Raw genomic sequence first — 27,041 nt, 5'->3', positions numbered from 1 at the left:
GTGTTATGGCTGAAGTGTGTTGGTCAAGCGGCGGCAAGGGAGAACTGAGGGAAGGGGCCGTTGGTCGCTGGAGGATCACGTGACCGTTTGGGCGGGAAAACGGTCGCTGAGGCGCGCGACAAACGGCCCCTTCGGAGCCATGGAAGCTCTAGAAAATTCTCCGGCGGCTGGCCTGCGCCTGCGCAGTCCCCATGTGTGTCAGCACAGAAGAACTCGATGAACATAAGTTACAGGTATGTTAACCCTGTTATCTCGCCCACTCAGGACCATTGAGAGGCTGCCTTGTTAGAATTCTGTGCTTTAAACTTATATATAATCAAAATGATTGCTCAAATAGCAAGGCAGGGGGCTACCATCTGATTGTGACAAGCTGGCCTCATCTCTAAAGGAGGAGCCCAGAAAGTGGGAGATCCAGCAATAAGGAGGTTACAGAGAGGGGATATGGCTGTCAGGCAGCAGGAAAGGAGGACTGGGGTGGCATAATGTTCAATGTCAGGTTAGAATCTGGGAGACCTGGGTTCAAATCCTCACATTGCCACTTTGGGACAATCATTCTCTCTTAGCCTCATCTACCTTATAGTGCTGTAACGAGGACAAAATGGAGACGGGAGAACCAGATACACCCCTTCAAACTGAGATAGAAATGTACTAGGCACACTGTTACCCTAAAGCTGAGGGAATTAGCATACAAGAATTAGCATGCTACGAGAGGGGGTAACTGCGAGATCTTCCACCCATGTATACCAGGATTGCTCCCTTAGAGGACTCTCAAACAAACAGGCAGATGTCTAACAGGAAAGGTTTATTAACAGAGAAATAAAAGGCAAGCATACAGAAAACACACACAGCATCCACACAGGGCTAACTAAGAAAACAGTGAGAAAACGGGAAAGCAGTTTGAGGGAGGGCTATCGTTAGCAGTCTTGAAGAGGAGGATTCCCTGGAGGCAGCAGTGAAGACGACCAGCGCTTCATGGAGAGAGGGCTCTGGCGTATCTCAGGGTGTATGCATGGGTTCAGAACACACCTGGTAACTATCAGATAGGGAGGCTGTCAAATTTGCTGAATAGCCCTTGGTTAGGTAAGTGGTGGAGGGAAGGTGTTGATGGGATTAGGCAGGGAGATGTCTCAGGAAGCCATCGCGGTATTTCTGCTGCTCTCCAGAGCATGGGGGCAGCTAGTGAGTCAGCCCATTCGTGACTCACATTCCGGTAACTTTCCAGTCTCCAGGCAGGAGGCTGGCATCCCCTAAAAAGATCTCCCTGACACTAACTATGTGACTTGCTTTGTGAATAAGACTCCCCTCACCCGCCAGCTGCTGGATTGTATTCCCTCCCTTCCCTTCCCATCCAACTTGTGATTTGACACCGATGCCAAAATTCTTTTTATTGTGAGCCCATCGTGATAGTGCAAGGAGGACCAGCTGCTAATTCAGACACTTGGCAGACATGCGGGACAGTGCTTGTGCGGGACAGTACCAACTCAGGCTGTGCAGGGGTGTGCAGGTGACAGAAAGTTCTGTTTGTTTTGGAAATGCTCCCCTGCCACAGTCCATACCTGCAGAAAGCTCACTGATTCAAGCCTCATCGTGTTTCTCACATGTTACGGTCAACATGCCAGGACATTTTGGCAGGAGAACTTTCAAACAAGGGAGCCAGTTTGGTGTCATGGTTAAGAGCGTGGGACTCTAATCTGGAAAGCCGGGTTTGATTCCCCACTCCTCCACTTGAAGCCAGCTGGGTGACCCTGGGTCAGTCACAGCTCTCTGGAGCTCTCTCAGCCCCACCCACCTCACAGGATGATTGTTGTTGTGGGGATAATAATGACATACTTTGTAAACCACTCTGAGTGGGCATTAAGTTGTCCTGAAGGGCGGTATATAAATCAAATATTATTTATTTATTTATTTTCTTAAATTTATAGTCCACTCTCCCCAAACAGGTGGGCTCAGGGTGGATCACAACAACTTAAAACACACGACACAATTTTAAAACAGTAACCATTAAAAATATAAATAATACATATCATTCTTTTAAAAACTTATTCTACCACTATATAAATACAACTATAATAATAAAAACATAGCAGCATGTTAGACATTCACCTATCATTGTCCATAGAGTATTTTACAGCAACCATATAAAAGATGGGAGGTGACAGTGGGCGGGAGGGCACAGAATTTCACCCCCCCCCCACTAAGGGGGGGGCACCGCCCAGCATCACCCGTATGCCTGGCGGAACAGCTGTGCCTTGCAGGCCTGGCGAAATGCCAACAAGTCCTGCCGGACCCTGGTCTCGCAAGACAGAGCGTTCCACCAGGTTGGGGCCAGGGCCGAAAAAGCCCTGGCCCTGGTCGACACTAGGCGGGCCTCCTTAGGGCCAGGGATCTTTAACAGATGTTTGTCGCTTGAGTGAAGAGTCCTCTGGGGCTCATATGGGGAGAGGTGGTCCCGCAGGTACGACGGTCCCAGTCCACTTAGGGCTTTATAGGTTAATACCAAAACCTTGAACCTGATTCGGTACTCCACCGGTAACCAATGCAGCTGGCGCAGTACCGGTGTTATATGTTCCCATATTGGTATTCTGGTAATAACTTGCGCCGCCGCATTCTGCACCAGTTGTAACCGCCAGATCAGGCTCAAGGGAAGCCCAGCATAGAGTGCGTTACAGTAGTCCAGTCTAGAGGTAACCATTGCTTGGACCACTGTAGTCAAGTCGTGGGATGATAGATAGGGGGCAAGCTGCCTGGCCTGGCGAAGATGGTAAAAAGAGGACCTGGCAACTGCCAAGACCTGATCCTCCATCGTCAAGGAGGAATCAAGGATCACCCCCAGGCTCCTAACTCTCGGAGCCAGTGTAAGCACTGCCCCATCGAGTACAGGAAGCCGGGGTCCTGTACTCCTTCAGGAGATTCTGCAGTTGTTGTTGTTGTTGTTGTTGTTGTTATTATTATTACAAGCAATACCTTCCCTCCAACCCACTCACTACACACACACCCATACATTCTAAGTGACCTCAGAGCCTCGCTACAAGTGACATCTTACACGCGAACGGCACTTGATCATTTTCGCAAGTCTTTCTGGGAACTGAAGTCCCTCTCCCCCACCCCTTTTCTTTCTGTTCCTTCCCCTCTCTGTTAGAATGCCTGCCTGAAGAGACGGAGAAAGCCTACGATAGCAGCTTTTGCAAATCATCTTGCTGGGGGGTGGGGGATGCTCTGGAGAAAGCTGACATGTCAGTGAAGTCCTAGTGTCCTTTCAGTGATCTTTCGGGGTGGGCAGCTGCAACTTTGCTAATCGTCTTGCTGGGGGGGAGATGCTCTGGAGAAAGCTGAGAAAGTCGCAGCTGCCCACCCCCAAAGATCATCGAGAGCAGGCTTGTGACTGGAAGAGCGATTTGCAAAAGCAGGCTTTCTCCGTCTCTTCAGGCAGGCATTCTAACAGAGAGGGGAAGGAACAGAAAGAAAAGAGGTGGGGGAGAGGGACTTCAATTCCCAGAAAGACTTGCGAAAATGATCAAGTGCCGTTTGCGTGTAAGATGTCACTTGTAACGAGGCTCTCAGTCACATGAAGCTTGACCTCCTGGCTCATTTAAACTGGCTGTGACCTTCAAACTAAGTGCATTTCTGCCAAGGAGAGGTGAAGTCACCTTGCAGTAAAAGTAACTGCCTAAATCAGCCCTAAGACAGTGGAGCCGAGAACATTGGCTTGCCTTTTATTCTGTTCCTGAATGGTCATCAGAATGTAACAAGGAAGCCATCAGCAAGCTCTGTTGGAGGTTGCCGAGGTGTTGCCACAGGCAAGTTTGAGCTGTAGGGCTTAGCTGGACTGGTTTGGGGGGTGGGGGTGGCAAGCCTTTCAGACAGCACTTGAAAGAATTTTTTTCCTAATGAAGCGGAGAGCTTTCATTATTTATAAAGGCGAGAGCTTTGTTCTGGCGGTTTGTTCATAAAAACACATTTCATTAAATCGTATGTTTTCAGAGCCCCATGAGCATAAGGCATCTCACGAGCCCCACCATAAATTGCCAGATTTTCTTCTGTATGGACACTCAGGGAGACGTATTCTTCAGTTAATTGCCAAATTACTTCCTCTGCAGCATCGACGCTAAATCTTTGTGATGTTGCTCCTGCGCTAGTCTTCGTGAGGACCCTTTGCATAAAGAAGGACTCTAGAAAGAAGAACGTGATAAAACAAACGTATTAACGGCACACACGAGATCAGGCAAGGAAAATATTTCAAACCCCTAGAAGCCAGTATTAAGTGCTCAGAAAAACCCGTCTGGTACAAAACTCAAAGAGCACACGGGTCCAACTCATGGCTCTGTTGCACCACACAAACCTACAGGGTGTGTCCTTAGTTTCAGGCAGGTAGCCGAGTTGGTCTACAGTAAAAAAGCAAAATCAAAAAGAGTCCAGTAGCACCTTTAAGACTAACCAACTTTATTGTAGCATAAGCTTTCGAGAATCACAGTTCTCTTCGTCAGATGCAAAAGCAAGATTTGAGTCCAGTAGCACCTTATAGGCCAAGAAGATTTCCAGGGTATGAGCTTTTCAAGAGTAAGAGCTCCCTTCGTCAGATACTTGATTTCTAGGGTATGCGCTTTCGAGAGTAATGCTCCCTTTGTGAGGGTGTGGTGTTGTCAGCTCCAGCCCTTCTGCCATGTCAGTCCTCAGGTGCAGGAAGGGAGAAGCAGTCCAGAAACTACAATACCCAGATATAGAACAGTGCTCTGTCTGTCTCCCATGTTTTCTTCTGGTTTTTGTATCTTGCTCTTTTCCCAGTGAGCTTAGTACACTGCATGTGGTTCTCCTTCCTTCACTTTATCCTCACAGTGACCCTGTGAGGTAGGTTAGGTTGAGTGAGAGAATGACTGGTCACCCAGTGAGCTTCATGGCAGACTGGAGATTTGAACCTGGGTCTCTGCAGTCCTAGTCTAGCACTCCGGCCACTACATGATACCGCCTCTCTCAGCTGTGATTGAGATCAATGGTGGAAATGGCTTTAACAACGTGCAGCAGGCACCACAAGCCCTTAATGTCCTATTTGCATTGTGACTGCCACAACCAGGTACAGCGGGGCCAGCGGACATTGCACGGCAACTAACTTGTGCAGCCTCCGGATCCTAGCAGTGCAAGAGGTCACTTGTCTCAGCTTTCTGAACCAGCATGAGGGAAGGGAAAGGATACTTTACTGGACTGCCTATTAAATATTTAGATGTGAACTGCGTTGTTCTTTCCTATCACTGCTGCTTGTAGTGGCTGCTGTACCTCCAGTTCCAGCTCCAACAAGAAGTGAGAGGCTTCCCCTTAGCGCATTGGCCCAACAGGCCTCACAGTCGTACAGGTCAGATGTAACTGAATGACAATGGTGCAGGGTTTGGGGCTGAGCCCAAACCATTGCAAAAAAAACCCATTCCTGCTAGCCTCAGCCAGTTCCCACTCTCCGACTTTTCCTTCTGTTCTCTGCCTCGTATCTGTCTGGTTCCCCGAGGAGTCTCTGCGGAGCAGAAGCGATGAGTCAGGGAATCGGGTTGGCAGCCAGAGAGAACCAAATTAGCTGAGAAGGACTCGAACAATTCCTTGGCTAGCCTTGCAGAAACTCAATTAAGTTGAACGAAATAAATGCCCGGGCTAGTCCTCGTTGTTGGATTCTCGGTTTCCTGAAGTGCGTTGCTGAAATGTGAGCAGCTTTCTTCAGCCTGGACTTTTGAGGGACGCGGCGGGGAGAAAGCAGTGAAACAGCAGACAGTACTGCCAGTGTGTGTAAGATGCCTTGTTTCTTTCTTCTTTACAAAACAAAATGAAAGAAGCCAGTTCGTTCAGGTGCCAGAATGTGAATCCGGCAAGAATCTATGCATCGTTTAAATAAAAATCTGTAGATAAGCAAACGGGAGAAACCCAAAATCATCTGGTGGAGAGATCATCTTTCTTACTCATAATCATCTTTATTAAAAAAAAAATCTTTTTTTTTTGGTTTAAAAATGCATTGATAGAGATTTTTTCAGATTATGAACAGAGCAAAATGATTTGTCCTTTGCCCTAGAACAAAGTCCCAGGGCCCACTTCTCATATGGTAGTTTGGTTTCCCTGCTCTGGTGTACCAAAAAATAAAATAAAAATCATGTACTACATGTAGGTATTAGTCATACATAGAAATAGTACAGGTGTTTGTTTTGCTATGACTGCGTTAAGGGTGCTGTCTGTCCACAACTGAAGGTGATGTAGGCGTTGCATTGTATTTGACACGTAATGAGACAAACGTGTGCAACTGTCGCAATGATCTGCATTCAGTTATTACACTTTTTCCGATAAAGGTGTCTTTTTCATGTCCTAATTGTGTAACATTTGAAGAGGATATAAGAAGAGCATTGCCAGATTGGACCAGTGGTCCATCATCATCGTCTTACACAATGCCCAACCACTTACTCTGGAGGGCCAAAACCAGGGCATCTGTATTCAGAGGTTTACTGCCTCTAATCATGAAAGCTGCCTTTAGTCATCATGGCTGGTACCCACTGATGGACTTACCCTCCACGAATATAGCCTATCTCCTTTTAAAGCCATCTCGAGATCCTTTAATGTCCCTTCTCCTCTCCGTAAGGGTCCATATCATGAGAGTGCACGGGAGGTCATCTTAAGGAGGAAAGCAAAACAGCGAAAAACAAAATCCAGGCTCTGAGGCTTTTTCATATATCACCCAGATGAAGAAAGAAGCGGAAGCACAGAAGCTATTTGTACATCTACTTCTTTTGTGCTTCCTTTGTAATATCTGAAAGGCACAACTTACGCATGTCCCCCGTGTGCAGACAAGTGAGTTGCAAATGTGTGTGGAGCTCACAGATCTGACCTTGGCCCATGTGTGTGAGTTTCCCTTCACTTATCACTCAGCAAGCTCGAACAGAGGGTGCATGCATCACTCAGTGTTTGCACTGCCACTGTTTTGCATGTGAAGCTGAAAGAGTTCCTGAAAACAGCTAATGAGGTCTCTGAACGGAGATATTTCTGCACATCCATTGTCTCTGGAATCCACTGTGTTGCAAGTTCGCTTTAACACTCCATGTGCCAACTCCGACGTCTGCGCCGAATCTTATAAAAACCCATCCCATCAATCAGTCCAAGAAGCTTTTCACAAAATTCTGTTGTTCCACGTGTGCCCCAGAGCCTGTGCCAAAGTGCCGCTAAGGCCGGCTTTGAAAGAAGACGCTGTAAGTGCGCAAAGGGGACTTGCCCCTTCCATTGAAATGAATGGGGAGACAGTTTCAGGAGCAGAAGCTAGGGCTATGTCTGCTTTCCAGATGGCTTGACTGGTGCAAATATGTTTGTTCAGCTACAGTGTTCCCATCAATCTGCATTGTGCCTTGGCATCCTGGCGCCCTTCTTTGCAAATCCCCTCTCACTTTCTGCCTGGGATATAAGGCTCAGGGATCTCCATGTACCTGATGAAGAGAGCTTTGGTTCTTGAAAGCTGATAACCCTGAAAATCTTGTTCGTCTTTAAGGTGCTACTGGACTCCAATCTTAGTGTTCACATCCGGAGCCTCATTATGTTGCATGGTGATTCTCATTGGCAGCTGTGGCCGGCAGCGTTCCAGAGAGCACTGGGTTCTTCCCCTGCACAAAAACGACAGGCGTATCTGGATCCACACTTCCGGGATGCCGCCAGCACATCTGGGAGCGAGCCGGCAGTGCTTTTGTCTGGACGATGCAGGGAACATTTTGTCCAGCTTCAGTACTGCCCTCCCTTCCTTAATTGTTCGGACAATTTTATTCAAAATTCATATTCAGTCTCTTCCCCACCCCAGCCATGGCCGTTGTGTTTTTCAAGTGGTTTTTTTTTTATTATTATTCTTAAATTGAATCTCTTCATCTGCAAGAATTGCAGTGGAGGGAAAAAAACTGTTGTTCTCATGTCACCTTGAGAAATGTAATTCATTGTGAAGCAGGCGCCGTTGTTGATTTTTAATCATTCTGCGCTCCGCTATGATATGATTTTCAAGCCCCGTGTTTCTATTTGACTTTCCCCTCAGAATGGTATTCTTCTCTCCCAGCCTTGTGACCTTCAGCTAGTATAATGGACAGCGAGAACCAAAATATTCAAGGTCTCTGCGATATATCAATGTCTGGTGTCTCTGCCTCTCCTCCCTCGTCCTCTAATTGGCTCCTCAAGTCCTTGCTTTAGCAGCAGATCTTTTCGTTTCTCTTGAACAAAACCGGTTCCATTTCTTAGCGTTCTTTATAAGGGTCGAAGTAGATGTTACGCTAAAAGCGCAACTTCTGCTACAAATGGCAGACGTGTGTTTAGAGCTTCCTGTCTCCTTCCATAATGTTTAGCAAAACTTGCTTCTGCCCTGATGCTACATGCCGCATTATTGCTCGTGAGAGGTGGGGAAATATGAAACATTCTGACATCAGAGCTTGGATAAGACCTCATGGAAATATATATTCCTTCTCATTATTACTAGACCTTGAAAAGCATATTTGCATATACTAGAAACCAAGTATTTTCAATAGACCAGCCTCTTGAAACAAGCTCTTATTTGTTCTCTTGAATTGGTCTGTTAATAAAATAGGTGTTTTCAAGTTGCCTTTCTTCTTCTCTGTATCTTTCCAGTTTGGTTTTTTCCCCCCAACCTAGACTACCATTTGCTTTTAACCTATGAATGTTTATGCCTGCCTTTTTATTTCCAGCTCTGCCCATGTCCATGTGGATTCCTGGAGAAGTCCTACTGTCAGTCTGACTGTTGATTTTAAAAATTCTAAGGTTCCTAGGGAGGGTTTGCTATCCGTGAACAAGGATCTCATGATACGTGTTGCATTGGAGGGGAGAAAGATTCCAATTCCTGCTCAGCTGTGGAGCTGGCTGGGTGTACTTCAGCAAGTCTGCCTTGCTGGCTATAGTTTGGTGTTGCACGACCGAGTCTTGGGCCGGTACGATCTGTCTTCTCCTTCCTTCTTTTCCTCATCTGTACTGATTCCCATCCAAACCAGCCTGCCATCTTTTTCACTTGTCCTTCTATCCAGAATTTGGAAATCATGATCAAACAGAACAGCAGGCTTTGAGTCCAGTGGCCTCTTAGAGATCAACAAGATTTTCAGAGTTGTAAGCTTTCGAGAATTAGAGCTTCCTTCTTCAGACACCTGAAGAAGGGAGCTCTGACTCTTGAAAGCGTACACCCTTAAAATCTGGTTGGTCTCTAAGGGGCCACTGGACTCAAAGTCTGCTGTTCTACTGCAGACCAACCCAGCTGCCCACCTAAAACTATGATCAAACAGAGGCTCACAGCCATTGGCCAAATCTTGGTATCAGTAGATGCATGAAGCAAGGACATGTCTGTTGACCTCCAGGTATACTAGTCCCACCGTTACCTGATAGGTGCTCAAGTTTCCTGTCTGTGCTGTTCTTCCAAAAGAGAGCTCAATGCATCAATGGCCAACTGCATCCTCTATTGTCAGCTTGGGTTGCCATTTGTTTAACTCCTGAGCCTGGTAGTTGCTCAGTGAAGATCCTTTCTCTGTAGTGGCAGCTGCTTCCGAATCATCTTTTTAAAAATCTGCACATTCCAATCAGAAGTCCTGCAGGGCAAGCATCCTACCTGGCCCTGCCCATTTTCAGAGGCACTTGGTGGGTACCAGGAATGGCGTTGGCAGATGCTGTGTTGGGAACCCCTGCTGTAGGTTCTCCCAAGCAGAGGCCTTCCTTTATACAGGAGTTCCTTGGGTAAGTGAAAACACAGCTTGCTTCCCTTGCCAGAGGTCTTCACTCACCAATCATCTATCAGTGCATCACTCAACAAGACCAGTTCTCCCACCCTGCTCCTCGTTGCCTCCCTTTCTTTTAGAAGTGCAGACTGTAAATGTCTTCCAGGCATGCTAAAGGCCATTGACATTATGGTCCTGAGAGTGCCACATCACTTCTGACTAGGATGATTCAGCCCCGGTGCCTCCAGGGGTTCCCGTGTAGACCCTGAAAGTCGTTGGGTTGTTACATTTCAACCGGGTCATGCTCTTCCAGCTTTATCTAATTTGCAGTCATAAGGGAAGGATCTATTGCAGCTTCCCGTAAGCCTTTGAGTGGGGTAGATTTAAAAAAAGATTATCCATCCTCACTTTAATGAAGGAATTATATCTAATTACATTACTATTACTGTGCTCAGTTCAAAGTTTTGCTTATCATTTACAAAGCTCTTCACAGCCTTGGTCCGGCATACCGAAGGGACCACCTCCCTCCCTTTACTCCTCCATGGCAGCTTCGCTCTTCCGAACAGGGTTTCCTGCAGGTGCCACCCTGCACAGGGGCGAAATCAACAGCAGCTCGTAAATTGGCTTTCTCTGTGGTGGCCCCACCCTGTGGAATGGCCTGCCTGAAGAGGTCAGGGGAGCCCCCAGTCTCCTGGCTTTCTGCTAGCGATGCAAAACCGAATGATTCAAAAAGGCATTTTACTCAGATAGGAGGGCTGCAATGAGTTAAGAACCATAGACTTCACCACTATGCTGTATTGGGTTCCTGCTAATGCTGCGTCTTTGTGACCTTATATCTGTTTATCCTATCGCATTGTTTATGGAAATGTCCTTGATATTGACTGTACTAATCTCACACTGTGTAACCCGCCTTGTGTCTCAATGAGAAAGGCAGACTATAAATGACATAAATAATAAATAAATACTGTGTCTGTGGGCTTTGAAGACTAATAAGTAGAAAGAGAAGGGCCTGTCCATTAGACTTGGCAGGCACTGCTTTCCTTACCTCTTTTTGTTGAAAGGGATATGAAAATAGCATTTTGTGAAGGTGGCACCCAGTGGATCAATCCGGTAGAAACCAAGTTGCCTGCATGTAAACGCCTATCTGATTTGAAGTGTGCCTGACCTGGAAAAAGGCATCCATCCATTCATCATGCTCAGAGGATTATGGATAGGTGTCCACCAGGGAGAGACAGAACAAGACAAACAGTTAATCATTTTACCTTGAGTGACAAAGCCGATAGAAACATATGGATAAAGGCAGGTGGAGAGGCCATTAACGTTCTTTATTGGCCATTTTCATTTCAAAAGAATATAAAATTGAATAAGCATCCAGTTTGGTGCCCTTGCCACCGAATGGGATTCTGTTTTCATTTCGCTCTGGTGTCAAACGCGTTTTTATTTATCTCCTGCTGCTTGTTGTTTATTTGCACATCTCAACTGCATTTAAAAGTGTGCATGGCACTCGGTGAAAACAAGCCAATTTCGACTCCCGTTCAGGCCACCGTCTGCTTTCTTGCAGGTGTCGGTGAGTGTAATGTCACCCTCTCCCGGGGCGAGAGGTTCGTAACCTATGGGACTGCATATGTTTCAAAGTGTTGTTTGCCAAATGAATTGCAAATTTATTGTGCAGTTCCTTATGCACTTTAAACACCCCTGCTGTCTGAATAAAATGTCCAAATTCCACCTGTGACAAATCTGCCCATATCCAAAACAGCAACCTAGAGAGAGAGGTTTTGTGCACCTCTTTCGGGGGCCGTATATATTTTTACTTGGTGACCTTTCTAGATCATTAGTATCCATAGTAATCTATATTTATATGTAAGCCATTAAACTTCTGTAGCTTATGTACCCCTGCCTGTGTCGTAGTGAGAAGCTTGCGAGCCGAATAAAGCCGCCTGAGTGTATGTATCCAATGGCCCCATTGATTCTCTGGTTCTCTCCCCCAACTCTGCCCCTTTCTAGCCATACTTAGAGTTGGTCTACCAAGAAAATGTATCAGTGATTGGGGCTGTACATTCTTCTACCCCACAAACCAGTCCACGAGTACTATGAATCTTGACATTCCAGAATTGCTATGATCAATCTTGTTATGCCGGCCTGACTTTAAAAAAAGATTTTGCATCGGTAGCACACATCAGCCTCTCCTTAGGTGGACGTCAGGCTGCATTGAAATGGCCGCTCAGCGCACTTGTTGTAGTAAGTTCCACCCTGTCAAACTTTTTGTCACCATGGGAACCTTGAGGTGAGGGTCAAATGTGCATCGCCCCATGTGGCTTCAACTGAACCAAAGAAAATGTAGCAAGGAATGATGGACGTTTCCAGCCATAAATGTCAAATCGTGGCAAAAATGGTGCTCATACTTTTTTTTTAAGATTCAGGATCCACTTGTGGTACGGAAAACACAAGTACAATAAATATAATGACTCTGAGCCAGTGAATGACTGTGATGACTTCACTTTGCATTCATAAACGGCCAGCTCGATAATGAAGCAAAATGTAGTAGTGGCCCCAGGTGACAATGGGAGGGGGCTAACTGTCTCTACGCCCTGCCCCCCTGCCCCTCACTTACTTCTCCCAGGAGCTGGCATAGCCATCGTTCCTTTCCTCTGAGTGCCCCCCGAGTCTTAAAAGACATCATGGGCAAAGTATTGCAAAGAGACGCTTATGCATGCATTCCAAAACGCTGTGGTCTCTGGGACCAGCACAGCTGTCGGAAAGCACACTAAATTCTGCCTCTTCAGCCCTTCCTAAATTGGCTTATCGATTTACTTCATCTATACCCTGCCTCTCTCTACAGTGGGAACCCTTTGAGGTTGAGTAAGCTGAGTGTGTGTGACTGGCCCACGGTCAGCAGAGCAGGAATTTGGACTCTAACCTGCCAAATCCTGCCCTGCCCTGGAGAGCCCAGGTGAGCCTGATCTCATCAGATCTCAGAAGCTAAGCAGGGTCAACCTTGGTTACTAATTGGATGGGAGACCTCTAATGAAGACTCGGGTTGCAGAAGCAGACAATGGCAAACCACCTCTGTTAGTCTCTTGCCATGAAAACCCTGCCAGGGGTCACCATCAGTCAGCTATGACTTGAGGGCACTCCCACCACCACCTCCCAAATCCTAGTTTGACTCTCTAACCACCACATCGCATCTAAACATCCCTCCCATCTGAATAAAAAGCCCAAATCCCACCTCTGACAAACCAGTTTGTGTTCCTAAATTGATTTGAATTGTCTCTGATCACTAGTACAATTGTAAACTTCTTTGCAACAAGTGATGTCAAGCATTTTTAGGGGCTGAAAGCATCTTGCGTATCTCCTACAGCAGCTGAAAGTATTCCTGGTTGTGAGACTCCTTTTCAATTTTTGAAGACCTGAATATATTCATCAGTAACTGAATAAAGGCTGAATTGTAACCGAGTAGAGAATAGAGTACAAATGGGTGCAGATACAAATCTTGAAGAGGCTGAAGAGACCCGAAGATTCATTTTCATCAGTACAATTTTGTCTGGAACTGAAAAAATGCCAAATGGAAAGTTTGGCTGGAAGGGAAGTGCAAGGCAGATTAAACTATAAGTGTCCCATTCTCCCCTTTTCTCCTTATCAGCCTCTCCCTCGTGCATGAACATCTAGAGTGTGGTTTAATTTCAGCAGAGCTGTATGTAATGGTGAGAAGGAAGCAAAGAGTATGGTTAGCAGGAGATCTGTGAAACTCTCAGTGAGAGAGACTGAAAGTGCAGAAGTGAGAAGAACAGCTTGCTTTTTCAATGGATCAGTGGTTGGCTTCAGAGCACCTTTCAAAAATGCTGGTGATGAAAGTCCTAGGAAGCCTGGAGCCAGTGTATCTCAGGAAGCTTCCATCTCCAAGCAGTGTCCTATCTGGTTTTGATGATGCCTCAGAAACGTCCTCCTTCTGGTTGCCCTCTTACGAGAAAAAGAACTAGGGCTTCTCAGTTGCGGCTCTGAAAGCTCTGGAACACCTCTGAGTTCCCCCCTCAAAGAAACATCTTCTTAAAACATGCCCAGAATCATGTGGCTGAGCTGTTCCTGGACCACAGAACCCTCCTAAGACATACTCACCAGAATGCAATTCTGCATTATTTTTAGGACACAGGTATTATTTGGTAAGAGTAGGGTTTGGAGGGGGGGGGCGTTGTTCAGTAGCAGAGCACCTGCCATTGATGCCAAGCATCTTCAGTTAGAACGATCAGCCGGCGATGTAAAAGACCTCCACATGAGATCCTGGAGAAGCGGTTCTAGGGTGTGGCACTGCAGCTGGAGAAGGTGGCTCCAAAGCGCTGGCAGATCCGATAGACTCAGAGCCTCTCTACATGAGCCGTCTTACACAGGAGCATTCAAGTGAAGGGAGACGCAATGTTAGCCGGGAAACATAGGAGTTTAAAAGGCAGAGCCAAAGACTTTGTCACTTTCACCTCTCTGCAAAGAGCGGGAGATCAGTCCTTGGTGGGTTTCTGAAGGCTATGTTCATTTCGGCTCACACTCAGGGAGGCAAAGAAGAAATAAACCCTCCGAGGAGCGATCTCCGGCTCTTTGTAGAGAGGTGCAAGTGAGGAAGCCTTTAGCTCTGTCTTTTGCGGGTTAGCCGCATTTCCCGGCTAACGTGGCGTCTCCTTTCACTTGAGCGTTCTCGGGTAAGAGGTCTCATGTAGAGAGACTCCGAGTGAGGGCCGAACTTTGGAGCCCCTGATGTAGACCTTTATCGGCCACCCTACACTCAGCCTTTTAACTGTTGTTTATAATAGTGGTGTGAGAGTTTCCTTGGCAACTTGGGACAGGAAGGCTTTTGATACAAATGCGTATATTGTATTTGACGTGAGGGTTATTGATTTGCTTAATTTATACCCACCTTTCTCTCCAGTGGGGGGGGACCCAAAGCAGCTTACATTGCTCTCCCGTTCTCCATTTTATCCGGGCAACAATCCTTTGAGGTAGGGTAGGCTGAGAGTGTGTGTCTGGCCCAAGAGCACCCAGGGCAGACTGGGGAGTTTAAACCTGGATCTCCTGCTCTGACATTCTGACCACTACACCACACCACACTCGGCCCTCATCTGCTTTTATACGGACGTATGAGCCCCGCAGTCCAGCCAGCCTGCCGTTTCACGGTGGTATAAATGGGAGTGGATCTGTTTTGGTAGCAGAGGTTCTTCCCTGTGGAGGAAGGAGCCTTCCCTGGGCAGTAAACATCTAGCATCAGGGGAAGGTCCCTTCTGCTGGAGGAAAGCACCTCTGTTAATGAAATGGATCTGCCAGACCCCACCCAGGAATCCAAAGGTAGTTGAGAAAATGCAACGAAATGGGTTACCTGCGATGCTTAGCAGTTACCTTCTGTCCTTGCTACATGCTGCATGAGATTTTTTTTTTCAAGAGCTCTAGTCACCCATGTGCCCCCACCTCCACCTTTCCCTCCTCCTCCTCTTCCAGATTAAATTAAAGAGAAACCGAACCTGAATCAAAACTGTTCATTCCCGGAGCAAGAGACGAAGCCAACTTAAATCAATTAAACGGCACCGCTAGCTTGGCGTATACTGATCAACGTACACATAAAATGGCCTTCTGTTCAGCACAGCTGTGTCATATAACAACCCTTTTGGCACAAAACAATTGCATTTTTCTTCAGAAAAACGACGGCTGCTCCTTTTCTTTCCCTCCCCTCTGCTCCTCGTACCCTCTCCCACGTGTTTGTGCTCCGTTGCTAGTACTATTTCAGGAAGCACACTGACTGCAAATGAAGGGAGACCCAGGCCATCGGATATTTCCATTACTTGCCTGATAGACTGAGTTGTGGTAGTTGATGGGTGCCTCTGCAAGTTGCAGAATATGGGGGGAGCTGATACTTCCCACCCCCATTTTAACATACCTTGCCCAGCAATTCTGGTTCTTTGAAAAACAATCCAAAAGAATGCACTGTTGAAACATTGTGAGTTACTTTACTTTATAACTCCCCCCCCCCAAGTCCACCAAGTGAAAAATTGACTTTTTCCCCCCTTTGGTATTACCTGTCTGAAACATACCTGCACTTTGCAGTTTTCTGCTTACCTGGGGCAAATAAAGAGTGTCAGTCCTTTTCCCACCCATTGTCCCCTCCTGTGCTACTGCTAGGCAGGTTAAGCCAGGCTCCTCGTCCCTCACGCTGCCAATGGCTAGTGTGTGTAGTGGTTAGAGTGCCAGACTAGGACTCGGATGACCCAGGCTCACATCTTCACGTTCTGTGAAGCCCCACTGCATAATGGCTACCCTCTACCTCACAGGGTTGTTGTGAGGAGAAAGAGGAGAAAGAGATCTGCCCTGCCGTGTTCTCCTTGGAGGAAGGCCGGGGTAAAAATGAACTAAATAAAACGGAGCTAGCTGGTCCCTTGAAGTGGGTCAGTGCCCTCCTTGTTTGCTCACCCAAGGAGTTGGCCAGGTGACTCGGGCAGAAAGTGAGCCCTGGTTGAGGAGCACATTCCAGAGCCCCATGTGAGAGAAGGAAAGGCTGGTAAGAGAAGGGCTCTTGCCGGATTTCACTTCCGTTCATTCACATGGCCCTTGAAGGAGCTTGCGACAAAGACAACTGTGAGCAAGGCTGATAATGCACACCAGACTTTTTTTTCATTCGTTCATAATTTCTTTGCCTAAAATATTTATAACCTTGCCTTTCGGCTAATATAAACTCCTCAGGCGGCCAATGGAGAAGAGAAAACATTAAGCAACAATTAAGCCAGCAAAGCTACACCGATCCAAACATAGGGATGAGCTAAAAACAAGCAAACTTTCTCTTTTTAAAGGGGTGCCCACATCCTTATACCTGCCTACTCATGATTTCGACCCAATTTTTTTTTCTCATTTCAGACAAAGCCTTCAACCTCACACAAGTGGAAACCACTGTAGGCATGCCATTTCTACAGAGGCCTATTACCGGGGCAATTACCTCTTGCCAGTGCTAGCTAGGGCACTCGTACTACAAGTTGTCTGCACACACTTTAAACTTATAGCCAGTGGAAACAATACCCCTCTGTTACTAGCTAGAATCTGCTGGGCTTTCAAATTTCGTAGCCAGCAAAGGGAATCCAGGAGAAGCATGAAAATTGCTTAGTTCTGGGGTGTGATGTGTGCTTATTAGGTCTTCTGTGGTCCACCTTCTACGGCAGAGCTGCCCATATGCAATCCACCCTGTTGAACTGGGATTTTGAGTTGTGCAGTCCCATTCTGCTGTTAATCGAAGCATATGCTGCTCTTTCCCGAAGAGCCATTAATTTACGAAACGGAGGCCATAAACTCTTCTCTTGCTGTTTTCCAGCTCATAATTCAGACAGGCACCCCCTTCCATCAGCAGCAGGCGTTCATGAGCCCTTTGTTTTCTTCGTAGGTCACGGAAGAGGAGCCGTCAGCCAACCACACCGTCATGATTCAAAAAACCTTGGAGCAGGCTTCGGTGGAGTTGGCCGAACAGCATCATCTGGTCGTCTCCTCCGATGAGGTGGAAGGGATTGGGACGGTGACCGTCTACACCCGGGGAGGAGAGGCCTCTGAACTTATCGTCTATGTACAAGAAGCCATGCAGGCAGTGGAGGAGCAGGCAGTGGAGGACGAAGAATCTGTACAGAAAATCTAGCTACAGCACTCCAGGGAGGCAAGCTCTCTGGTACTGCCGAATCAGAAAATGCTTTATATTCCATTGTATATTGAATGGCAGGGTTTAGCAGGGCCTCTTACAGCTGCTAGTCCATCGCCCGTTTAGGATTTAGCCGGTATATGGGTTGTCCTTGATGGGACTGGCGGATTTGGACTAGGAGGTTTCTTGGTTCGTACCGAGCCCTGCACAGCTTCTGTTTAAGAAAGCACTGCTCTTTTTTCTACTTTACAAGAGTTCCTCTGCTTCTCCTAAGAGGTTCCTGAGGTCACATCCTACAAATCTACAATCGCAGATGACCTCAACCGCTTCCTTCTGGGACAATAAGAATTTTGTGTCATCTTTTGGCTGGAAAGCAAAACACAAAGAGTGGTGATCCCCAAACAGGGCCCTAGAAAGGCCACTTCTGTGTCTTCACTGCTATTTCATTTGCACACACTTTAAGAAGACTGCAGGCCAGGAGATGCAAAATTTTCAGCCCGCAGGCCACAATTGGTTCCTGCTTGTGAATGCTTCAAATTGGATGCAGTGCAGCCAGGAAGGGCCAGCACCCAGCTCCCCCTCAAAAGTGGTCACCCTGCTTCTCATAATGGCCCTGGAGCTTTTAACAATTGTCACGACGCATTTCCCAACAAATTTATTAAGCATCTTGATGTCTGGCTGAAAAGTTCTTTAAAGCCAGGTACAGCCCCCAGACTATTTTCTTCCCTCTCCTGTAGGCTTAAAAGGACAATTCTAATGGCTGATCAGCAAGATCCTAGATGCCAAAACATAGCTACAAGTGATGCCAGCCATGTGTTTTTTAACATGTCAAGGTCGTAATGTTATCTGGGAACTGTAGTTGAAAACTGTTATGTTCCTAGCGTCAGGAGGCAGGGGAGGGGAACAACTTTTCAAAGACAGTTTTCAAAGACAGAGCCACGTGGGATAGCTGGGGGAGAGGAACTTTAAAATTGCTTTCTTGCAATCTCAACTGAGAGCCAAGCTACAAGTGACGCCTGACACAGGTTGGACACGTGTCAGCTTCCCTCAAGTTTTGATGGGAAGTGTAGGCATCCTGGTCTTGCAGCTGTAATGGAGAGCCAAGCTGTAAAACCAGGACGCCTACATTTCCCATCAAAACTTGAGGGAAGCCGACTGGTGTCCAACCTGTGTAAGACGTCACTTGTAGCTTGGCTCAGAGAGGAATTTAGGACCCTGTCCCTAGAGCAGGGAGGCAGGCAAGGGGAAGAGCTGGCAGTTCATCTCGCCATTGAGATTGCAAGAAAACAATTACAAAGTTCCTCTCCCCCAGTGATCTCACACAGCTCTGTCTTTGAAAACTGTCTTTGAAAAGCTCTTCTCCTCCTCCCCTGCCTCCCCGTGCTAGGGACATAACACAGTCTTCAACTACAGTTCTCAGGTAAAATTGTGTCCCCAACATATTAAAAAACACGCGTCTGGCATCACTTGTAGCTCAGCTCATAGTCACAGTTTCCATTTGGAATCTGCTTCAAGGCAGTCAGGCAACAGTCCTTCCCGAAGGAAGGCCGCCCTCCACCCATCCAGGTGAAGCTGTTCTTCAGTGCCCCTTTCTGTGTGATTTTTTTCCCCTTTAAGGCGTTCCGCGTTTAACCTTCCGAAAAGAATTGTACTTGCTTTATCGCTACTGTCCAAAACTCAAGACCTGAAGGCAACACATCTCTTTTAAATCATGGGTGCCCACACCCTGAATTTGCATCACCCTCCCGCTGCAATCCCAAATTTTCATTAAAATTGGTTCTAATGTGGAACACAAGTAAAAAGCCGCCATCACTTTCAGAGGTCGGTTCTGAACAAATCAGCGATCTAGATTAATACGCTACAGGATTTTGCGTCTTATGATATACAACGGCTACCCTTTTGAGGCAAGGAATAGCAGTACTGAAGCCCAGAACCTATGGTGTTTGGGGGGCTCTGTTTGACCAGCTGGCCACATACTGAGGTGTTTCTCCATCAGAAGTGCTGCTCTCTGTCTTGGACTTGTACCAGTCGTTATTCCATCTTGAGTTGACTTGGAGGTATTCTACAGAATGCTTGACTTTTGTCTCTCTTTAAATAATGAGAAAGGCCTCTCTCTACTAGTAAAGATTCACCAAAAATTGACATGCAAGACTTTCACAGTCAGCAATGGCCAGCCCCTGCAAAGATCAGAGAGCGTATGTGTGTTTGCCAGCCCATATTTTTTCGGCAGGTTTCTTTTTGCCCGTGTAATATTTCTCTGCCCTGGTATGTTTCCAGATAACACATTCTGCTCTTGGAAGGTTTAAAAACAGTATGATAACAATATGATAAACTGTGATCCAGGCAATGTATTGAAGCGTTTAAAAAAAACTATCTCATGTCCTGAAGAAATTATTGTAAATAATTTTACAATTATAATTTTAATATTGTAAATAGTAGAAAAATATTGTAAATAGAATGAACCCCAGCTCCAGAGAAATTAAGGTTACTTCCCAGCTGAAAGTAAGTTCCGTGAGCAGCTTTTTCAAATTCTGTTCGTAGAACACAGGAACACTTTGGGTCTGAAAAATGTGCAACGTATGAAATGTAAGAATGCCGCCAGCTCCAGAGGGAAGCCCCTAAGTTCCAGGACTCCTGAATCAATTTTCTGTTTTTTCTCTTTAGTGAATTGCATGGATTGTCATCCCTTCGTTTACATGGATATATTTGCAAATATAAGAATGAACTTGCAGCTTTAGCATCTCATTTGCAGCGTAGTCTTAGGACAAAGCTCTTTGAAATCTGAAATCCATACTCCCTCTTCCTTTTAATTAGCTTAACGTTCAGCAAGAAAGAATTTAAAATTTGCAGCACTGTTTTCGAGGATCAAGTTTACATATGCCCGCTGCAGTGCACTAGCGGTGTGCTTGGATTTCTTTTCAAGCTGCCGGCAACCCACATGTCTAGTCGCTGCAGTTCTTTCATACCCGCTTTCTGTGCAGAGCCCCATTCCTGTGTTTTCACATTTGCACACAGCAGCTCTGGCTTAAGTGGTCTGATAGTGAGCCACAGTACCTGACTCAGGGAGGAGACAGAAAGGGGCCTTGAGCCACTTGCTGTCCAGCAAGCTTTGTGGAATGATATGGAAATGCTCAGAAGAACCTGCAGATCCCCCGCTAGTAGAGGGACCAGTGGGAGAAGCTTTACCCAATGCAAGAGGCTCAAATTGTGTCAGAAAGAAGACTCCCTCCACGGGTGGAACGTGGCTTCACTAGCAGAACAGATCAGCAACTTCCAGCTCAAAGAGCGGAGATTTCCTACTTTTATTCATTTACATTACCAGCATGGACTAAATATAAATATATGCAAAAGTGAAGTCTGAACCTTAAAAATGTTCATTAACACGCTTGGGATGTGCATAGCTAACCAGGCCCCTGGAAGTTAAATGATTTCCCCACCACGTGCCTGCAGTAACGAACTTGTCAAACAATGCTTTTGAGTTTGAATTTATATCCACACACAGACCCCAAAAAAGAATCTAAAATGTAAGCAGCAATATGAATACTTGGCACATGTGTATTATAAACAGCTGGATTTCCCCAACCTCCGCAGTGAACTCGGAAAAGTGACCTGGGAAGGGATAGAAGACCCTAATTCAATGTTCGCTGTAAAGCGATTGGGCATTTATTCATGTGAGTGTGTGCCACTCATTATGGATAGCTCCGTTTTGCCCTATAATCTTGGGGCATTGTCCACAAATTTGAAGTATAATAGTTGAACGGGGCCCTAAAATTAATTCTGTATCTTGACTTGTATCAACGTATATGGCTTTTGAATGGGAGCTGATTCTGTAGTGGGTCTGAATTGGTACTGCCGTCCCCAGATGTATCCCTCACAGACACTTTCTTAATAAATTATGGTTTAAAACACTTCCAGTTACAGTGCAGAATAATATTCATAGACCTTCCAGTAGTTCTGTCAGATGCCATCCATTGACGCTAAACTAGCATGTGAATCGCAGTGGCTCGTTCTTGTTAATATGTATGAAATTTGGATCTTGTTTATAAATACAATGGTTTGAATGATGCTGTACAGAGAATATGAAATGAGATTTGTCTCCCTTAATCTATGGCTCCGATCCGGCAGAAGTGTGGCTTCAGCATGCCTAGTGGAGATTGTAGCCCACTTGTACATAGCTGTCACTCCATAATGAATATTCCAGTTGCTTCTGGGAGGACGATTCCTTTCTTTGTACCAAACTATGAACGTTATTATCTATGTGAACATGTTTGATTCTGTCCAATGGCTTTATTTTAGAAAAATTCCACAAGTGGAGTCCCCCCCGTTCCTAAAAATAAATCAGTACATCTTTTTTCAAGTCTTCTGTCGCTTTTATTGCAGTTCTGCAGACCTGATCTTGAAAACATGTAATCCAGAAACATCCCTGCACTCGTGCTTAATACAATTGCCATCTGTTTGTACTCAAGAACGTTAAGCATTGGAAATACGGAGTTTCACCAAAAGGGGCCGGTGTGTGTGTGTGTCTGGATATATTGGGAAAGTCGCATGCAAAGTTTAGTTATAAAAGGGCAGATGTCAGACTGGAAGGGTGTATTGGGTGGCATTCCACATAGGCTGCTACTGTTCCATAACTTCACCAACAGATTCGGGTGAAAACATATTCAGTCTTGTAGCATTTGGATATGACACAGAGTTGATTGCAAAAGTTTTAGAGCTTGTGCTTAAAATTTAAAGTTCAGTAAAGAAAAATGTACAGTCTGGCACCTATGCACAAGGTGGGGGATAGCAGTTTCAGCGAGCTTCAAACGCCGGTTGTAATGTGATGCTATTGTAGAGGAGGCCAATGACAAAAGAGGAAGAAGGTAACTCTCATATTACTGTTGGTTTTTTTCCAGAATACAAGAAGATGGGGATCTGCCCCAAGGAGCTTACAATCTAAAATCTAAAAGGAAAAGAGAAAACAGGAAAGAGAGGGGACAGAGGAAGAAGTGGAAATAAACAAGCATTATTTTCCATTCCAGGTAGTCCTAGGTTTGTTTTGATTAGGGGTAGGGGACGAAGAGGTTTTGGCCAAAGGCAAGTTCTGAGGACAGATTTCAAGCAGCATCACACAGGTATTCAGAGAAACAGTTCCAGGCAAAGGGGGCAGCTACAGAGAAAGGGTGGGGCCATGCAACAGGAGACCAATGAATGGCTGAGAGTGGTACAGTGCGAAGAACAAAACATGGCCAAGGATGTATTGGGATGTACAAGTTGGTAATGTGACCCAAATCAGTACACGTGTCAGGCCCATAATGTACACCTTGGTTTCCCAAATATGATACAAGAGCAGAATGATGAAACGCAAAGGAGAACAAAAACATAGCAATAGTAGGAATGCAATTCTTGCATTAGTTGTCACCTAATTGGGGTGAATGGGGAATCTAAGGGAAAATAAGAGGTGAAAGAAAAACTATAGAAGATCCAAGTCCAGAAGCACCTTAAAGACCAACAAGATTTTCAGGGCATAAGTTTTGGAGAGTCAAAGCTCTCTTAATCAGATACAAGTAGGCATGGAGATCCCTGTACCTTTATATCTCAATCAGAAGGCAGGAGCAGTGTTGCAAAGGAAAGGCATATGTTGCCTGACTTTGATGAGAAGAGTCTGCTGGGCTGAAGTCTGGGGCAGAAGGAAGAAAATCTCATCCGGGATAAAGAGAAATTCAAACCAAAACCCACTATGAAGCTGGGGGTCCAAGGAGAGAAATTCAGCAGTGCGTCAAAAGAGCAAAGGTCCAAGGAGCAAGCCAAGTGCAAAACTGAGGAGGGGGGCTCAGGTACAGAACAAACCATCAAGTTGGAGGGGTTTGAGACGCCCATTTATAGGATATGGGGCAGCAGAGATTAGGATACTGAACTCAGGATATGGAACTCAGGAGGAAGTATGGGAGTGAATGGGCAACACAAGGGGTTTATAGGCGGAGTGATTGAGTTATCAGTATGGTAACAGGCTGCTCCAACAAAGCTTCCCTAAGCTTGGGACTAAATTTCCTGGGTGGGCTAAATGAAGAGAAGCCTTCTATAGTCTTAGGTTATTAATCAGCAAACCTGAATCAATCGTCCTCAGGTGTGAAGTTGCTTCTAGAGACAGAGGGTGCCGAGGTCTTTAATCAATGGGCAGGTGGGCTACTCCCATGTGGGAGCATCTTGGGGAAATTCCTGCTAATTCAGGGGGAATCCATATTTGATATCAAACGGGATTATTTTATCCATACCTCTGCCATTTAATTCAGAGGAGTTTTGGTGGTACAAAAATATGAGTTCCCGGGGGTGGGTGGAATGGATGGTGACCTAGTTTGCAACAGTAAAGGTGGGCAAGACCACAGAGAGCTTTGAAGGGAAGGACAAGGAGAAGACTGGAGACCAGTTCAAAGATTTAAGAAGGGAGTTCACACTGAGCAATGGGAGATGGATTTCCTTGGACATCACTGCGATATTGCTGGGCCACTCTTGATGTCCCTGTTGGGAAAAGGGATTAAAAGTCGTTTAAATTTAGAGTTGCAGTGGATCTTGAATCAACAGAGAGTCAAACGCTTTGTTTGCTTTTAAGAAAAGTTTACTTCTAAAGGAAAAAGGTGCACGGGATTGCTACAAAACAAACCTCTCAACTACATCTTGAATCTATGGAGTACAAACTTAGACCACACCAGTTAATGGCTGTCTTCTTCTTGACCCTAGAAAGGAAATTACCTAACCAATTGACCAATAGTAGTTTACAAACACATTTTAGTTTCCCAGGCTTTGAGTTAGGCTATTGGCTCTCTGCCAGGTTTCCCTTCCAGGTCAATACAAACAATAGCACACTGGGTAAACACATTAACCCCATAATGACTGGATGTTAGACCTTGCAGCCTGTACTCCAACAGTCCCTAAGTCCATTTATCCTCCTTCCTTTAGCTTGAAATGTCTATTGATAAAGCCATCTGTGGGAGGGGAGAAAACAGACACCCATCCAGCATGCCTAGATTCCAGCTCATCCAAGAATCCTGTCTTCTTCCATTTTCCATTCGACTAGGGACAGGAAGGCCCTGACCTGGATAGCTCAGGTGAGCCTGATCTCATCAGATCTCAGAAGCTAAGCAAAGTTGGCCTTGGTTAGTATTTGGATGGGAGACCTCCAACAAAGGCCAGGGCTACAGAGGCAGGCCATGGCAAACCTCCTCTATTAGTCACCATGAAAACCTCACCAAGGGTTGCTATAAGTCAGCTATGACTTGAGGGCACTCTCCATACACTCCACAGAGACAAGAAGTAGATAGGAAGCTGTCCATCTTTTCTGAACTCTGCTCTAACTGAGAGCCTCCCCCCCCACACACACACAAATTTCAACTGCTGCTATGAGAGGGAAGGTAAGAATCAGTCATCTGAGAATCAATCCACTGTTCCTTCCCCAAAGAAGAATTTTTTTAATTGAATTTTATTTTGATTAGCCAGTTTGGTGTAGTGGTTAAGAGTGGCGGGACAGTAATCTGGAGAGCTAGGTTTGATTCCCCACTCCTCCACTTGAAACCAGCTGGGTGACCTTGACAGTGGTTAAGAGAGGCAGGACTCTAATTTGGAGAGCCAGGTTTGATTCCCCACTCCTCCACTTGAAGCCAGCTGGGTGACCTTGGCAGTGGTTAAGAGAGGCAGGACTCTAATCTGGAGAGCCAGGTTTGATTCCCCACTCCTCTGCTTGAAGCCAGCTGGGTGACCTTGGGTCAGTCCCAGCTCTCAAAGCTCTCTCAGGCCCATCCACCTCACAGGGTGATTGTTGTGGGGATAATAACACACTTTGTAAACCGCTCTGAGTGGGTGTTAAGTTGTTCTGAAGGGTAGTATATGAATTGAATGTTGTTATTATTCTGAGCCACTTTGAGAGTTGATCTTAGGCTGAAAGGTAAGCTAAACATATACCATCTTAGGAGGATGAGTATAATTTTGTGAAGATGGACACATTGATCCAAATACCACGGCAGCAAATTTTGCTCTTCTCAATTGAGACAGTGTATTTCTTGCCATTACAAATGCCAAGTTGTTCAAGGGAGTACAGAGAGACGTTAAGTGACTTTTTGAAAGTAAGTTAACTTGCTTGCCCATTAACTGGAGGTAGTCAGGAACCATTCGGTGTGCACACCGCAGAGAAAACCAGGACTAATGAATTTGTATTGTGCTTTCCAATTAAACTTCATTGTTCGTTTGCAGAGATTACTCTTTGCCGTAATCAGAAAAGCAAGAGCAACAGCTGCAAAATGTGTTGTCTCACCAAAAAAAAAAAAAAACTTAAGCGGCTCTATCTACAGCACATTTGCCATTAAAACTCTATTTGGAGCCATGTTGTAAATGGTAGCAGGATTCAAGCTATTAACAGGGAAACCTTTCTGAATCAATTAAGCAATTGCTTATGTTAATATCTGGCTTGCAGGGTGGGGGAGATGGGAAAACTAATTTGCCACGCGTCGCTTACAAATTTTCAAGTAAATTATTTTCCAATTGACTCTGCACTTCCACTGTCCATGACAGGCGTAATTTAAAAGAAAAATTCTAATATATCACTGTCACACACACCTACCGCAATTTAAGGCTTGGCTTGTTTTGAGCCTGATAATGCTGGTTGTGCTTCCTGCCGATTGAGTATGGAAATTATTGTCTTTTTCTAACTAAATGTGATGAATTTTTTTTCAAAAATAGGAAAGCTAAACATCAAATGTATGCAAATGTTATCTTTATACCTGTTCTGAATGCAGAAGTAATGTTGAACCTGCTTTTGCAAATACATGAACACAAGAAGGTGTCCTATATTGAATCAGAACATTGGTCCATCCAGTTCGGTGTTGCCTGCTCAGACAGGTAGCAGCTCCCCAGAGTCTGGGGCGTAGAGGTCTTTCACATCCCTGCCTGGTCCTTTTTAACTAAACATGCCAGGGATTGAACGTGGGACTCTCTGCATGCCACACAGATGTTCTAGCACTGAGCCACAGCCTCTCCCCGTTTCTTCTGCTCTCCCTTTTGTTCCCAGGATAACATCTGCCTAGCGTACTTCACTTGTGTAACATTCATCCATGCCCTTCCATTGTGGTTTAACTCCAGTAGAGTTCTAGGGCACCGTTCGATGCTAACAACTGATTACAGCCTAAGTTTTTGTGGGGCCAGAGGTCAGTTTGTCGCACTGGGTATTTGTGGCCCCACAGGAATCCTTGCTTCTCTTGTCATGTTTGTTATGGTTTGTCTGCTCCTGTGATCCCAGGCAACCCCACATTTCTTGGTGAGCAAAAACACCTTGCTACTATCTTATGTATCGAAGGTAGGGTTGCCAGGTCCCTTCGTTCCCCTGGCGGGAGACTGGGACACTGGTTCCTACTTGGCTCTTCCATGGCACTCCCTGCTGGCATGATGATGTCACTTCCAGGGAGTGATGTCATCACACAGGTCAAAGGGCTCCCTGGGCACCCTTTGACCCACAATGTAATCGCCGTAAGTGGCTAAATCGCCCCTCCGGGGGGTACGATTCAGCCCCAAACAGGCCTGCTGCAGCCTTAAATGGGGGCACACCACACTGCCAAGGGAGCACCCTGGGGAGCACCCCCCCCCCGCTGGCCAGGCAAGTGGGGGCAGGGATGGGAAGGTGGGAGCAGGGGATCCCCCAGCCCAGGCGGGGGAATGGCATCCCTATTCGAAGG

General features: G+C 45.9%; 1 protein-coding gene across 1 annotated transcript in view; it reads left to right on the top strand.

The window, feature by feature from the left end:
- Positions 1-18,187, top strand: part of ZFAT (zinc finger and AT-hook domain containing) — a 112,316-nt gene extending 94,129 nt beyond the window's left edge. Inside the window, exon 16 of the mRNA XM_054986064.1 lies at positions 17,098-18,187. Coding sequence (XP_054842039.1) covers positions 17,098-17,343 — 246 coding nt within the window. The 3' untranslated portion in view covers positions 17,344-18,187. The remainder of the gene's footprint in view (positions 1-17,097) is intronic.
- Positions 18,188-27,041: the final 8,854 nt, after the last annotated feature.

The sequence above is a fragment of the Eublepharis macularius genome, chromosome 7, assembly GCF_028583425.1.
Source record: "Eublepharis macularius isolate TG4126 chromosome 7, MPM_Emac_v1.0, whole genome shotgun sequence".
Taxonomy (NCBI): domain Eukaryota; kingdom Metazoa; phylum Chordata; class Lepidosauria; order Squamata; family Eublepharidae; genus Eublepharis; species Eublepharis macularius.
The sequence above is the reverse complement of the archived record's forward strand: the minus strand, read 5'-3'. Positions and strand labels throughout refer to the sequence as shown.